General features: G+C 40.5%; 2 protein-coding genes across 3 annotated transcripts in view; both read left to right on the top strand.

The window, feature by feature from the left end:
* The window catches only part of LOC122669045 (cysteine protease ATG4-like), a 34,089-nt gene extending 26,105 nt beyond the window's left edge, over positions 1 to 7,984 (top strand). For both annotated transcript variants that reach the window (XM_043865671.1, XM_043865672.1), the window contains exons 6-9: positions 4,692 to 4,830; positions 7,247 to 7,302; positions 7,388 to 7,458; positions 7,557 to 7,984. In XM_043865671.1, coding sequence (XP_043721606.1) covers positions 4,692 to 4,830; positions 7,247 to 7,302; positions 7,388 to 7,458; positions 7,557 to 7,786 — 496 coding nt within the window. In that variant the 3' untranslated portion in view covers positions 7,787 to 7,984. The remainder of the gene's footprint in view (positions 1 to 4,691; positions 4,831 to 7,246; positions 7,303 to 7,387; positions 7,459 to 7,556) is intronic.
* Positions 7,985 to 11,278: 3,294 nt separating this feature from the next.
* Positions 11,279 to 12,977, top strand: LOC122668799 (glucan endo-1,3-beta-glucosidase 5-like). The gene is made up of 2 exons (XM_043865331.1): positions 11,279 to 11,636; positions 11,807 to 12,977. The coding sequence occupies exons 1-2, from the start codon at positions 11,284 to 11,286 to the stop codon at positions 12,975 to 12,977; spliced, it is 1,524 nt and encodes a 507-aa protein (XP_043721266.1). The 5' UTR covers positions 11,279 to 11,283.
* The last annotated feature ends 1,326 nt before the right edge of the window (positions 12,978 to 14,303 follow it).

The following is a 14,303-nucleotide window of genomic DNA, read 5'->3' as shown; positions in this document are numbered from 1 at the left end:
CTGTGTCGACACTCCAGCCCAAAATGGTGTGGCTGAGAGAAAAAACCGCCACCTCCTGGAGGTGGCTAGGGTCCTTATGTTTGCTCGCAATGTCCCTTCCCTTTATTGGGGGGATGTTGTCCTTACTGCATCCTATTTAATTAATAGGCTGCCCAGTCGGGTTCTTCTTTCAAAAGCCCCTATTGAGCTATTACTTGCCTCTTTTTCCTATATAGTCCCACCTAAGGTGTTTGGCTGCGTTTGTTATACTAGGGATACAAGGTCCCCTGGTAAACTTGACCCACGTAGCCTCCGCTGCATTTTCTTGAGTTACTCTGCTACCCAAAAAGGGTACAAATGTTACTACCCTCCATCCCGCAGGACTTTTGTCAGCATGGATGTTGTCTTTCATGAAATTGTTCCATATTATGTATCCCCACCTCTTCAGGGGGAGAGTGTTAGTGAAGATGTGTTGACTATTGACTCTCCACCTCCACTTCAATCTGTTTACCATGAGTCTGAACCAATTCGGCCTGCCCCTAGTACTCCCCTTGAGTCAGGGGGAGAGGTTCCTATACAGGGGGAGACCATTTCTATTCAAGGGGAGCAAACTACCCCGGTCCAAACTCCTATCCAGAGGACTATTAGTGAATTTCAGAGGAGGATTGATGCCAGTAATGTGAAGACCTATGCAAGGAAACATAAGCAGGTTCAATCAACTGTTGCTCCAGTACCTATCCATTTGTCGAACCCGGATCCAGAACCTGCCTCTCCACCTGGTAATGATCCTGACTTACCTATTGCTCTTCGTAAAGGTGTCAAAACTTGCACTCAGCATCCCATATCTCATGTTGTTTCTTATGATTCCCTTTCCCCATCCTTTGGTGCCTTTGTTTCCTCTCTTTCTTCTGTTCTTATTCCTAACAATTGGCAGGAAGCTTTATCAGATGGAAAGTGGAAGGCAGCTATGATGGAAGAAATGGACGCCTTGAAGAAAAATAACACATGGGAGCTTATGGTTCTTCCACCTGGGAAGAAAACCGTTGGATGTAAATGGGTGTTTGTGGTGAAACAGAAGGTGGATGGCACTGTGGATAGGTATAAGGCACGACTCGTGGCCAAGGAGTTCACTCAGACATACGGCATTGATTACCAGGAAACTTTTGCACCTGTTGCAAAGTTAAATACTGTTTGTGTGTTATTATCTTGTGCAGTCAACCTTGGATGGGATATGCAGAAGCTAAATGTAAAAAATGCCTTCCTAAATGGAACACTGGATGAGGAGGTGTATATGGACATTCCACCAGGGTTCTCTTGTGACAGAAACCAAGGAAAAATATGTAGACTGAAGCGTGCACTTTATGGTCTGAAGCAGTTACCTCGAGCATGGTTTGGCCGGTTCTACAAGGCCATGATTTCTGTGGGCTATAAGCAGAGTAATGCTGACCACACACTCTTTATAAAGAGGGTTAGTGAAAACCTCACTGTTCTTATAGTGTACGTTGATGATATAGTGGTTACTGGTAATGATGGTGATGAGATCAGACGGTTGAAGACCTTCCTTGGACAAGAATTTGAGATTAAAGATCTAGGGAAACTACAATACTTTCTTGGGATTGAAGTAGCCGGATCTTCTAAAGGCATTTTTCTCTCCCAAAGGAAGTATGTCCTAGACTTATTGGCTGAGACCGGGTTGCTAGGCTATCATCCTTCAGATACTCCTATAGACCCTACTGTTCGACTCAAGGAGAAAGAGGGTGAGCCTGTTGATAAAGGCCGGTACCAAAGACTTGTAGGGAAGCTGATTTATCTTTCACACACGCGTCCTGACATTGTTGTCGCCGTGAGTACTGTGAGCCAGTTTATGCATGATCCCTACTCTTCTCATATGGAGGTTGTTCTTCGTATCTTGCACTATTTGAAGTCAGCTCCTGGAAAAAGAATTCTTTTGTCTATTTATGGTCATACACTGATGCTGATTGGGCTGGTTCTGCAAATCGGAAGTCTATTTCTGGGTATTGCTCCTTTGTAGGTGGAAATCTTGTCACATGGCGTAGCAAGAAGTAAAATGTGGTTGCTCGTTCTAGTGCCGAAGCAGAGTGTCGAGCTATGGCACAAGGTATTTGTGAGTTACTATGGCTTAAAGGTTTGCTACAAGATCTTGGTGTTCCTATTCGTCTTCCTATGATGCTGTACTGCGACAACAAGGTTGCCATCAGCATGATCGTACCAAGCATGTTGAGGTGGATAGGCATTTCATTAAAGAGAAGTTAGAAGCTAGGCTGATTTGTATTCCCTTTGTGACATCTGCTGATCAACTTGCTGATATCTTCACCAAGGGATTGTCTGGAAAATTGTTTCATCCCAATCTAGTCAAGTTGGGCATGATCGACATCTTTGCTCCAACTTGAGGGGGAGTGTTGAAATAGGTTGCTTACACGATTGGGGTAAGTAGTCCTAGTTTGATTAGGATTAGTCCTACTAGTCCTAGCTGATTAGGATTAGTCCTATTTTGGCATTCCTAGTTGTATTAGGAATTCCTAGTAGGACTAGGACTGAGGTGTTATAATTCCTATTTGTACTTTGATCAGATTTACTTCAAGTTATTATAAATAAAGGGGCTTGGGTGATCGATTCTAATCACTCAAGCATTCATATCAAAGCTGTTTACAAAACTTATACTCCTATTTAGAGTATAAGTCTGCTATGTTTTTTTATGTTTTGTTATTAGGATTCAGGTTAGGAACCATTAGTCCTAATCTGACTAGGATTGGATTTAGGATTTGGAACTGGGATTCCTAGTTCAGATCTGGTTATTTGTGTAAGGCTTTTGGCCCTCTTTTTTATTATAAATAGATGGATCGTGGGCTGGCTCCCCCACTAATTTCTGCATTAAAAAACTCTTGTTTCAATCTGAGATTGCTGCCTGCGTGCTGCTGCCTTTGCTCCTCTGCGAGCTTGCATCCTTGTGGACTCAAGGTGGTGAAGGGTGGGTGGACTCCTGCGACTCCTTGCACTGTGAAGGTCAGGAGGCTCTATCAATCTTCAAGTTGCTGCCTTATTTCTGCATTACAGTAAGTGAACCTGCTGCCCTTTGTTTTCCTTTATACAAACCTGATCTATTACCCTTCTCCCATCACATTCGACCTCCATTAAACCTGCAACTTAATTCTGCCCTACAGCAGAATTTGAAAACCTATACAAGCCCTAACTTCTTTACATCATTAGGATCCCCTAAACCTGCATATTAAAACCCTATAAGCCCCTTTCCTAAAATCTGCCCCTAAACCCTAGATCTCACAAACAGTCCATTTTCATAAGGCATCCTACCCGAAACCCTAGATTTCCAACCTCAACCAAATTCGATCCAACTTATACCAGTAGACTCATAAAAACCTGCACCTCAATACCAAATAAACCCTAGTTCGAAACCCTAACCCTAACCCTAGTGTGTGACCTAATTACCTAAAACTGTCCATTCGGCCAGCCCTACTACATAACCTTGTTCCCCTGGTTCCTAGTGGGCTTTGTCCTACCTAGTCTACATTAATTAGAGTTGGTATGGGAGTAACCCCGATTCAAGATACGTTGCAGGAAAGTCGTCTAAGGTGGCATGGCCATGTTCAATGGAGGCCTTCAGATGCTCCAGTTAGGAGGAGTGACTTGATCCTGATTGAAGGTTCTAAAGAGCTAGGGGCAGGCGTAAAATGATTCTAGGAGAAGTGGTGAGCAAAGACGTGCATAGTTTGGGTCTTGTTTCAAGTAGGGCGTTGAATAGAGCTGATTGGAAGGAAAGGATCCACGCTGCCGACCCCTGTTAGTGTGTTTGAGACTGATTTGTTGTTGTTGTTGTGTTCCTTTTCTTCTCCTTTATCTTTAACTTGTCTTCACTAGGATTGATGTAGACGACCCCATTTAGTTGGGATAAGGCTGCGTTGTTATTGTTGTTGGAGGATGAACCCAGCTAATATCTTTTTAGATAACTTAGCTGGGCCCTGGGTGTATTAACAGACTTTTGAATTGTTCTTCAGTCCATTGCCCCACTTATTAGTCCCCTTGGGTTCCTGGCTTTGGCTGCCTTTTTTGGTGCTGTACTTTATACTTGTACTTATTTACTTGTCCCCCCCCCCCCCCCCCCAAAAAAAAAAAAAAGAATGTATCTCTGACCATTCTTGTTTGCTGCCTTTTGACCTGTAAGGAGTGGTCCGAAGTCTATTAAATTTCAGCACAAGTTTCTTACTCTTGATATTGTGATGCAATAATCCTGGAAACACCTACTAGTGGTTTAGGATGTAATGTAAATGATCCGAGTCTTTCATCCTTTGGGTGACTTCTTTTTTCATTCTGATTGAACAACACTACGTGATACTGTGGAAGAGCAAACAACTTATTGTGATAGGAAAAGCTGGAAGTGGTTAATTACTTGTTGGAACCCATATCTATGATACATACCTCTGCAGTTACAATCTTATTGAGCTAGCATTCCAAAACATAAAATTCCGTTATGGTATTGGTCAAAAAGTATTTTGAAAATTTTATTGTTTAATCATGAATCAGTTTGGCAAATATGTTTTTTCTAAGTCTAAATATCTGAGGTGTTCCCATTTGTTGTGGTTTAAATGGTCCTTTTAGTGAAATTTGAGGATAAGGTTATATTTGAACTTTTTTACAAAAAATGCAAAGAATGTCATACCTGTTGGGACTTTTATCAGGTATATTCCATTGTTGTGGACCACATTCACCTTTCCTCAAAGCCTTGGCATCATAGGTGGGAAACCTGGGGCTTCAACATATATTGTCGGTATGCAAGATGACAAAGCATTCTATCTTGATCCTCACGAAGTTCAACCGGTACAGTGTAATCCTACCTAATTTCTCTTCAGTAATCTATATTCTATTTTTTTAATATAGTTCATCCTATCGTCAGTCATTTCAGAAAGAATTTTATTTAGATAAAATCAACCCAATTTCTGGATGTGATATTCTAAACACCAAAAATTGATCCGATGGCCTTGTGGAGAAGTTCCAAGCAGCTTGTAAAGAATAACAGAGAAGTTAAAGAGAAGGAGAGAGAGGCGTTAGAGGTTTCTGCAATTCTGGGAGTCACAACTCACAATTGTTGAGATGCGACTCCCCAAAACCAATTCAATATTTATAAGCATAAACCAATTACATAACCAACACTAGGGCTGACCTAACACAAAGGGTTAAAAAGTAATATTAAAACATAAAATAAAAAAAGAAAAGGGAAGGCTGGCGCTAATATCGACTCCCTCCCCCTCAGCTCGATAACATTTGACACTCCCCCTGAAGCTGGAGCATAGATATCAATCATGCCTAGCTTGTAACAACTATAATTAATCCTCCCACTTCCCAAAGACTTTGTAAACGCATTTGCAAGTTGTTCTTCTGTTCGAACATGGTTCGTAGAAATAATCCCTTGTTGTAGCTTTTCGCGAACAAAATGGCAGTCTACCTCAATGTGTTTCATCCTCTCATGATACACTGGATTTGATGCAATGTGAACTGCAGCTTGGGTTATCACACCACAGTTGCATGGGAGACGGATCTTCAAACCCAAGTTCAGCCAACAACTGCTTTACCCACATCAACTCGCATGTTACATGTGCCATGGCTCGATATTTTGACTTTGCACTAGATCTAACCACTACACTCTGTTTCTTGCTCTTCATGACACAAGATTCCTTCCAACAAAGTGTAGTAATCTGTAGTTAATCTTCTATTAGTAGGAGATCCAGCCCAATCGGCATCTGAGAAGCCCTCAATTGTTCTTCCATGATCCGAATATAGCAGACCATGCCCTGGAGTCTTCTTGAGGTATCTTATTATTCAAATAACAATATCCCAACGAGCTGTCCGAGGAGAGGACATAAATTGACTCACAATGCCGACCGGAAAGGCAATATCAGGTCAAGTCAGAGTCAAGTAATTCAATTTTCCAACTAATTTTCGATACTTCTCTGGATCATCTAGAGCATCACCAATTCACCACTATCATCTGTAAGCTTTATGTTAGGATCCATCGGAGTATCTAGAGGTTTGGACTTTGGACCCTAACATCCTTGTCTCTGTAAGCAAATCAAGAACATACTTTCGTTGTGGAAGTGAAATGCCTTCCCTTGATTGAGACACCTTGACACCCAAAAAATATTTTAATCTTCCCAGTTCTTTAGTTTGAAACTTTTGCTGTAAGTGAGTCTTCAAACTCTTAATACCTTCAGAGTCATCCCCGATGATCACAATATCATCTACATATACTATGAGAAATATTCTGCACTAGATTGATGATAATACACTCAATGATCATTATTACATCGTGACAAACCAAATTCAAGTACAAGTTCAATCTGACCAAACCATGCTTGAGGGGACTGTTTCAGTCCATATAAAGATTTCTTGAGTTTGCACACCAGGCCAGACTCCCCCTAAGCAACAAAACCAGGGGTTGCTTCATATATACTTCCTCATTGAGACGAGATCATAGGCGGAATAGGAGGAATGCATTATCTCGCCGAGATCTTGAAATCTCGGTGGTCTTGGTCATCTCGGTGGGACACCTTGATATACAGACATTTATGCCAGAAACTAGGACAGACACTTATTTATGCCTGATATCATTTAAGTAAATGAAATAAAGATATTATTCATAAATAAACAAATACCCCCTATTTGAATCCAATGAAAATAGTTAAAAATTCAAATTCCATAAGAATAAAAAGTCATCTCCCAGTTTAAGAATAAAAACTGGATTTCGGTGGTTGGTGCAATTTTCAACTTTTAAATGCTGGGGGGTTTCATAAATTCTATAAATGTTAATATATGATAAACATGGAACAAAAACTCGATCAAAACTTGTGGTTTCGGTCGAGACAACTCGGTTTCGTGGCAACCCAGGACGAAACCTGTGGTTATTTGCTTTAGCCTAATTCATTCTACTCTTGGATTTATAAATTCTCAGTCATTTATAAAGCGTAATTAAGACTTTAATCTTAACTCGTGTCTACTGGGAAGTGGCCAGGTGGGTGGGGTGGTGGACCTATCAAATTGAAAACAAGATCTCTTGATATAAATGTGATGAATTTAGGTGTCTTTGGGTTTTCGTTTGCTTTGTTCATCAGTTCCATCCCCCCCCCCCCCCCCTTTTTCTCCTACTTTATCATGATTGTGTAGTTGTAATATTTGGTTGTAGGTTAAATTAGTAAATTATATATTTTGACTGATATGTCAACTTATTTGCTTATATCAGGTGGTTGATATTAGGGAGGAGAACCTTGAGGCTGATACTTCATCCTACCATTGCAGGTAGTTTTGCTGCACACAGTTGCAGACATGAACATTAATCTATTTGTTTCTAAACTCATCCTACCTTTTCCATAATTTTTGTCAGTGTCATACGGCAATTTCCCCTAGATATGATTGATCCCTCCTTGGCTATTGGTTTCTATTGCCGAGACAAAGGTTTGCCTGCTAGCATCCCTTGATTGTATTTCTAGGATAGTTTTGCTGATGGTACTAGGAAATATTTTCTTGACATTTTATTTCGTACTGGCCTCCAGGTGATTTTGATGATTTTTGTGTTCGAGCTACCAAACTTGCAGCTGAATCGAATGGTGCGCCATTGTTTACTGTTGCTCAGTCCGTTAAGCTTCCAAAGACAATGAACCCTGATGCCATGGTCAATGCACTTGGTGACACTGGTGGAACAGGAGGGGATAATTTCTTTGACGAGGAGAACATGAGTGATTCAGTGGCCCAACCACCTGAGGATGACTGGCAACTCCTTTAATGAAACCTAGATATTGGGTTTCCTGTCCATGTTGGGTAAAAAGACTTGGCTTTTGCATACTACCAGGATATGATTATCCTCCTTTTAGTTGTATTTCTTATATAACGCTGGGCTCTGCTAAGTTTAACTTTGTACATATGAAGGGCTATATTATTTTTTTTCCCCCATAATTTATTGATTGAAATGATTGATTTTTTTTAAAATTAATGTAGAATTGGCTATGCCTGACTTTCTAAGGGTTCAAATGGGCCGGGTTTTAAAAAAACCAGGACCGGCCAATGGTCCCCTGGTTTCAGCCCTGGCCGGACTTGTCCTGTTTTTCACCTTCTTTTTACGTGTGAGTGGGAAATAATAATTTTTATTCTACTTTTTTGTTTTTTTGTTTTTTTTTTTTTATGAAAAAGAAAACTATATATTACTTAAAAGATTGGAATGTACATCAAGATTTTGGTGACATGTAGTACATCGATCGTTGTGGCTTTGAGACCTTAAAGGTTAACATTATTATAAACAAGCTCATCACTAGTTCAGTTAACTCAACTTTAGTAAAATTGTCAGTTGCATCAGCTAATTGAAAAAAGACTTTAATTAGGTTCCATGGTAAGACACTTCTGGTCAGCTGGGTGTAGGATAGAGTAGAGATCACTATGTTGGCACCAAAAAACTTCTGAGTTTGATTTTAGCTTTCACTGCATGTTTCCACCCTTGCAGAAGTCTATATAACTCAGCCTCTAGTGCATCATGGGTTGGTAGATAACGTGCAAATGTTAAAACATCCGCGGGTCATAATGTCTGCGCAAATTAAACCAGGGAGTTGTAAATCTGGGTTAGAAACTTGATACATCACAAAGGTATTTGTTATTTGATATATATATTAGACCAATAATGTATCATGTATATTAAAATATTCAATGTGAATTATGATACTTAATCCGTGACTTTTATTAGAGCAATAATGTATCATGTATACATATGGATCTATGACAAAAACCCAGGACCAGCTAGGAGTCCCTAGGGTTCGGCCCATGCCGTTCTTGGCCTGGTTTTTGTCAAATTTTTTTTTTTACACGCAAGTGGGAAATAATCATTTTTAATAATATTGAATAGATAATGTATCATTTGTGTTAACATATTAAGGGTTAAATACGCAGACCCCCCTAAAATGCACCCAATATTCTTCATGCCCCCCCTAAGGTTCTGACAAGTCCACACGCAACCCCTGAAAATTCCATATACCACCCCTACTTTACCCCCCTAAAGCCATTTAAGTCCACACCAAGCGTTAAATGCTAAAATGACCAAACTACCCTTTCTTCTATCTTTTCTAAAATTCTAAAAGACCTGATTGCCTTGACCTATTTGTTAAATTTTAAAAAGACCAAAATGCCCTTATAGCTGGCAAGTGGAATTCAATTATTTAAAGTTTATTTTTTGGTGCGAAACTACTTGAAGTTTATTTAGGATGTAATCATTCGATCCCATCCATAGTCAAATTTTATTTTACCAAAAAAAAAAAAAAAAAAAGTGCCGATTGTTTCCCAATTATGACTGGAAAAAAGTGCAAATGATAAACTTAAACGTGTTTAAAACATGTTCCCGTTTTTCAAGATCTTGGATTGGTTGAACAATGGTTTACTTAATTGATCATATCTCTCTCTATCGAACTCTGATAGACCTGATTCTTTTATCGACGTAAAGCTAACTCGAAGGGCTATACTTCTCATGCTATCACCTTTAACTCATGTTCGATGCATTGACCCTGAAATTGAGCTACAAACTAATGCATATGCTGAAAACGGTTTCTAAGCGATAACTTCCAAGTCGAATTGAACATGCATCAGTCTGGGAGTTTGTTGTCTATTGACAACAATGAATACCATCATAGCCAAGCCACATTGTTCAACAAGATTTTGTACATGTTTTTTTATGGTGTATGAATTTGGAATTGTATTTTGGATGATATGTCTTGGAACTTATTATGGGTTTGGATATATATACATTAATGCTGGATGTGGGTTTCGAATATATATATACATTAATGTTGGATGTTATAGTTATTTTGAAATATTAGATGCAGATATTTAGATAATACTTCATCAATTTATACGAGTATACTGCTTTTTTTTTCCTTTTCTAAAACCTACATGTTTAAAATTAACCCGTGCCATCCATTTCCCTTTTTTTTGTTGTACCTTTTGTAGTTTTACACCGTTTAAAACCCGTACCATCTGTTTTTTTTTTTTGTGGTTTTCGTTTTTGCTAACTATAATCCCATCACATTCATTCATGAAGTTTGGTTGGTAAATTGATCAATTCATACTTTATTCAATCAAGATTGGAGTCACTGAACCAACGATTGAACTAGGAAACATTTTTGAAGCACCCCTTTTTCAGTTCGTTATGAGTATAGATCCAGTGATCCACCTTGACAAAAAAAATTTGTGAGATCAAATTGGACGGTTTTAAGAATTTCTCATGTTTTGTTAACTATCTGGTTCGTTCGCTAGTTTTCCTGGAACAATTGAGCATTGATTGGCAAGGGTAGAAATTTGAAGCCCCAAACTGTGCCTTCAAAGTAAAGCATTAATGTTAGCCATTGCATCAAGATTCCTTTTTTACTTGTTTCATTTGTGGTTCTTTCAAAAATTTTATTTTATTTAGGACAAGAGATCGCTACCTAGCCGTGTAGCCCCTTCACCAGTGAGGGTGTTTTCCGGTTAGAGAGTGACCCGACTCTCTTCAAGGGTTTTAAGGGTTAAAGTAGATTTAAATAAATCTAACCGTTGGATGTCCTCTAGTCCATTGGGCAACATCTTGAGTGGGTGCTGCACCGTCCAGCTCCCGCCACGGCTGGACAGATTCTATTCTGTGCTACCTTGTACTTTGCAGTCTCCAGAAAGTATAGTTGAAGTCATCCATCATAAAGAAAGGTTATGAAGAAGAAGAAGAAACCTTTCCTTTTTGTAGTCAACAAGGAATAAGTCGCAAAAATACTGAATCACCAACAACTAATTAAGTTCACTCTATTCCTTGCTTCCTTCCTTCCTGATCAGATTCTGTTGAATAAATGCACGGATGGATGGATGGGATGGGTACGTACTTAATTGGGCAATTCATTCATTCATTCATTCATCAAAATGGGTAAATTAACCTAAACCATCCAGTGGAATCCAATTCGATCAATTCCTTAGAACAAGCTAGCTAGCCAGATCCAATTGCGTTGCATGCAATCCATGTTTCCTTGGTGCACGGTGACACGCTTATTCTCATTCTTCTCCATCCATCCTTCTCTTCTTGCTGGGCACCCTAGCTCTCTCTCTCCCTCGATCCTTCCATTTTTGAGGTTTAAAGCTAGATGGGATCGATGTGTTCAAAAACTCATATCCTCTATCCATTTTAAGAGCAATTTTGGGTTGAGTACTTGGGTGGGAGTACGTACGGGAGAAAGGATATAAAGGTTAGCTATTAATAAGTGAATAATAATAATAATACTAATAATGAATCTGCACTACTTCTTCTTGTGGCCCTGCTTCTGCCTGCTGCTGCTGCAAACGCTATGCAAGTTTGCTTTGGTTGCTCATGGCCTCGGGTGCAACTGGGGAACACGCGCTACACATCCATTGCCGCCCGACACAGTTGTTCAGCTATTGAAGGACAACGGCTTCAACAAAGTTAAACTCTTTGAAGCTGAGCCTGAGGCACTCAAGGCTCTTGGTAATTCCGGGATCCAGGTTATGCTTGGTATCCCTAATGAGTTCTTGGCACCACTTTCTAGCAGCGTTAGGGTTGCTGAGGATTGGGTTCAGCAAAACGTCTCCTCTTATGTTTCTAAATACGGTGTGGACATAAGGTACGTACGTACGAACGTAGAGTATCCTATCCCGTACATTATTATCTCCATATATAACATATATTGTTAGTTAGTTTCTTCTTCTTCTTCTTCTTAATAATTCATTGCATTAAAAATTTTCTTCTCTTCCATCTGTACGTACGCGTACGTGTACTTGTATTTGTTTGTAGGTACGTAGCTGTTGGTAATGAACCGTTTCTGAGTTCTTACAAGAACACCTACCAAGACATCACCTTTCCGGCGCTCAAAAATATCCAAGCCGCCCTCATAAAAGCCGGACTGGCGAGACAAGTGAAAGTCACCGTCCCATTTAACGCCGACGTTTACCAAAGCCAAAGCAACCTCCCATCGGGCGGCGACTTCCGGTCAGACATACATTCACTCATGGTTTCCATCATCAAATTTCTCAGCGACAATGGTTGCCCACTTGCCATCAACATCTATCCTTTCCTCAGCCTCTACGCTGATCCAAACTTCCCCTTCGATTTCGCTTTCTTCCCCAACAACACCACTACTAGCGCTTCTATTCCGCTGGTGGACGGATCCATCACCTACACCAACGTCTTCGAAGCAAATTACGACACCCTCATCTGGGCTCTCGAAAAGAATGGATTCCCTTCCATGCCAGTCATCATCGGTGAGGTGGGATGGCCCACCGACGGCCATCCCAAAGCCAACCTCGACAATGCCCGCAGGTTCAACCAAGGCCTAGTCGATCGTATCGTCCAGGGACGGGGTACCCCAAAACGGCCCAGCCCGGCCCCCGATGTATACCTCTTCGGTCTAATCGACGAGGACGCCAAGAGCATCCAGCCGGGCAATTTCGAGCGTCACTGGGGCATCTTCTACTACGATGGAACCGTGAAATACAAACTGGACTTGGGTCATGGTAAGAGCTTGGTCCCGGCCAAGGGAGTCAAGTATCTGGCAAGGCAGTGGTGCGTGATGTCACCTGGTGCAAGCAGTGTAGACCCAAACCTGGTCCCAAGCATCAACTACGCTTGCACCTATGCGGATTGCACCAGCCTTGGTTACGGATCTTCCTGTGGTGGGCTGGATGCGAGGAGCAACGCGTCGTATGCATTCAACATTTATTATCAGACGGCAAACCAGCAGAAGGGGGCATGTCAATTCAATAACCTGTCGGCTATTACAACCGTAGATCCATCTCAGGATACATGCCGTTTTGAGATAATGATCGACATCGGGAAGCATGAGCGCCCTAAGAATCAGAGCCCCACTACTACTTCTTCTTCTTCGGCAGCAACTATTGATCATCTTCTTCAAAACCGGCTGCTGATTCTTTTCTTCTTCATCATCGTCTTCTCCGTCATGACATAGACGATTTAACATTGCATTACCCATGTAAGTAGGTATTAGGTATGGTTAAACCCGATATGTTCCCATTTATTCAATGTTTTTGTACAATATTAAATATTATTACATCTAAACAAAACAATCATAATCTATGAAAGGAAAAACTAGCACGTGAAGGCAAGGGAAACAATTTTTGCTGCCAAACTTTGTTTGTACCTACGAGAGTGACAACCAAGGAAATGAAATAATTCACTTTCCCTCTGGGGTCATAAATACCCTCCTAGGTTTTAGTATTTTCTAAAATACCTTTTAAGATTCCATTTCCTTGGCTGTCAGCCTTGTAGCTGGAACATTTCTGTTACAAGCGTAGCAGCAAAATCTCGTCTAAAATGACATATCTGCCTCGTGTTATGGTATTCGGCTCTCCTCCAGCCATGGCGGGGGCTCGCCTGTAAGATGACCCAAACGCTCCTGTTTTTGCTGGGCTGGATCCTCTAGCTCTCGCCATGGTTGGAGGAGAGCCAGGTCACCTGTTATGGGGAGAGAGATAGACTTAGGGAGCACTAGTGTAGGTTATGCTCCCAAACAAAGAATATTATCCCAAAAATGCTATGGATAAGCTACGTTTTTTTTTTGTTTTTTTGTTTATCAGAGATAAGATAAGAAGAAAACTAGCAAGTGAATGCGTAAAAAACGACAAAGGAATTTGGAAGGAATATTAGACAAAGGAATCTACTGGTTTAACTGTTGATTATCGATGGTTATTGTAAATAAATCATCACCAGTTAGGGTGTTTCCTTAACGGAGATGGGAATGCAGCGGAAGAGGATCTTGTATGGGTTTGGTTACTAGTTTCACAAACTTGAACGATCTCCTTCAAGATCTTCGAATATCTTGAAAGGTTTCTCTACGAAGGAGAACTCCACACCACAAATCCTTGAAAAAAGATGGAATCCCAAGAGCACACAATTACTTGGAGAGTAGGGAGAGAGAAAACAAATCTTGGTTACTGATGTTATTATATGACTTAGGGTTAGAGCATCTATTTATAGTCAAAACTCTAAGCCCCCCTTTTGCAGTCTTTCACTAAAACAAGGAAAGGAGGAGAGGGAGTGATTCACATAAAGTGGACGACTCCCTTCCCTTGCTCGTAGGTTGGGTCAGGCCGCCCCTCATAGGCACCATGGATCGGGTCCATGACCCAGATCCAATTAACAGTTATAGATGTAAAATCCAAAGGGACAAAAGCCCCAAACCAATGTGTGGAAAAGAAAAACCAACAATTATTTCAGATAAGATAGAAATAAAGTGAGAGGACGAAATTTTTTTTTTTTTTTTGGGGTAGAAAAA

The sequence above is a fragment of the Telopea speciosissima genome, chromosome 7 (genome assembly GCF_018873765.1).
Source record: "Telopea speciosissima isolate NSW1024214 ecotype Mountain lineage chromosome 7, Tspe_v1, whole genome shotgun sequence".
NCBI lineage: Eukaryota > Viridiplantae > Streptophyta > Magnoliopsida > Proteales > Proteaceae > Telopea > Telopea speciosissima.
This window is presented reverse-complemented; position numbering and strand designations above follow the sequence as displayed.

Coding starts and splice junctions, on each gene's coding strand:
- LOC122668799 (XM_043865331.1), top strand. CDS start 11,284: ATGAATCTGCACTACTTCTTCTTGTGGCCCTGCTTCTGCCTGCTGCTG. Junction 11,637..11,806: donor AAATACGGTGTGGACATAAG/GTACGTACGTAC, acceptor ATTTGTTTGTAG/GTACGTAGCTGTTGGTAATG.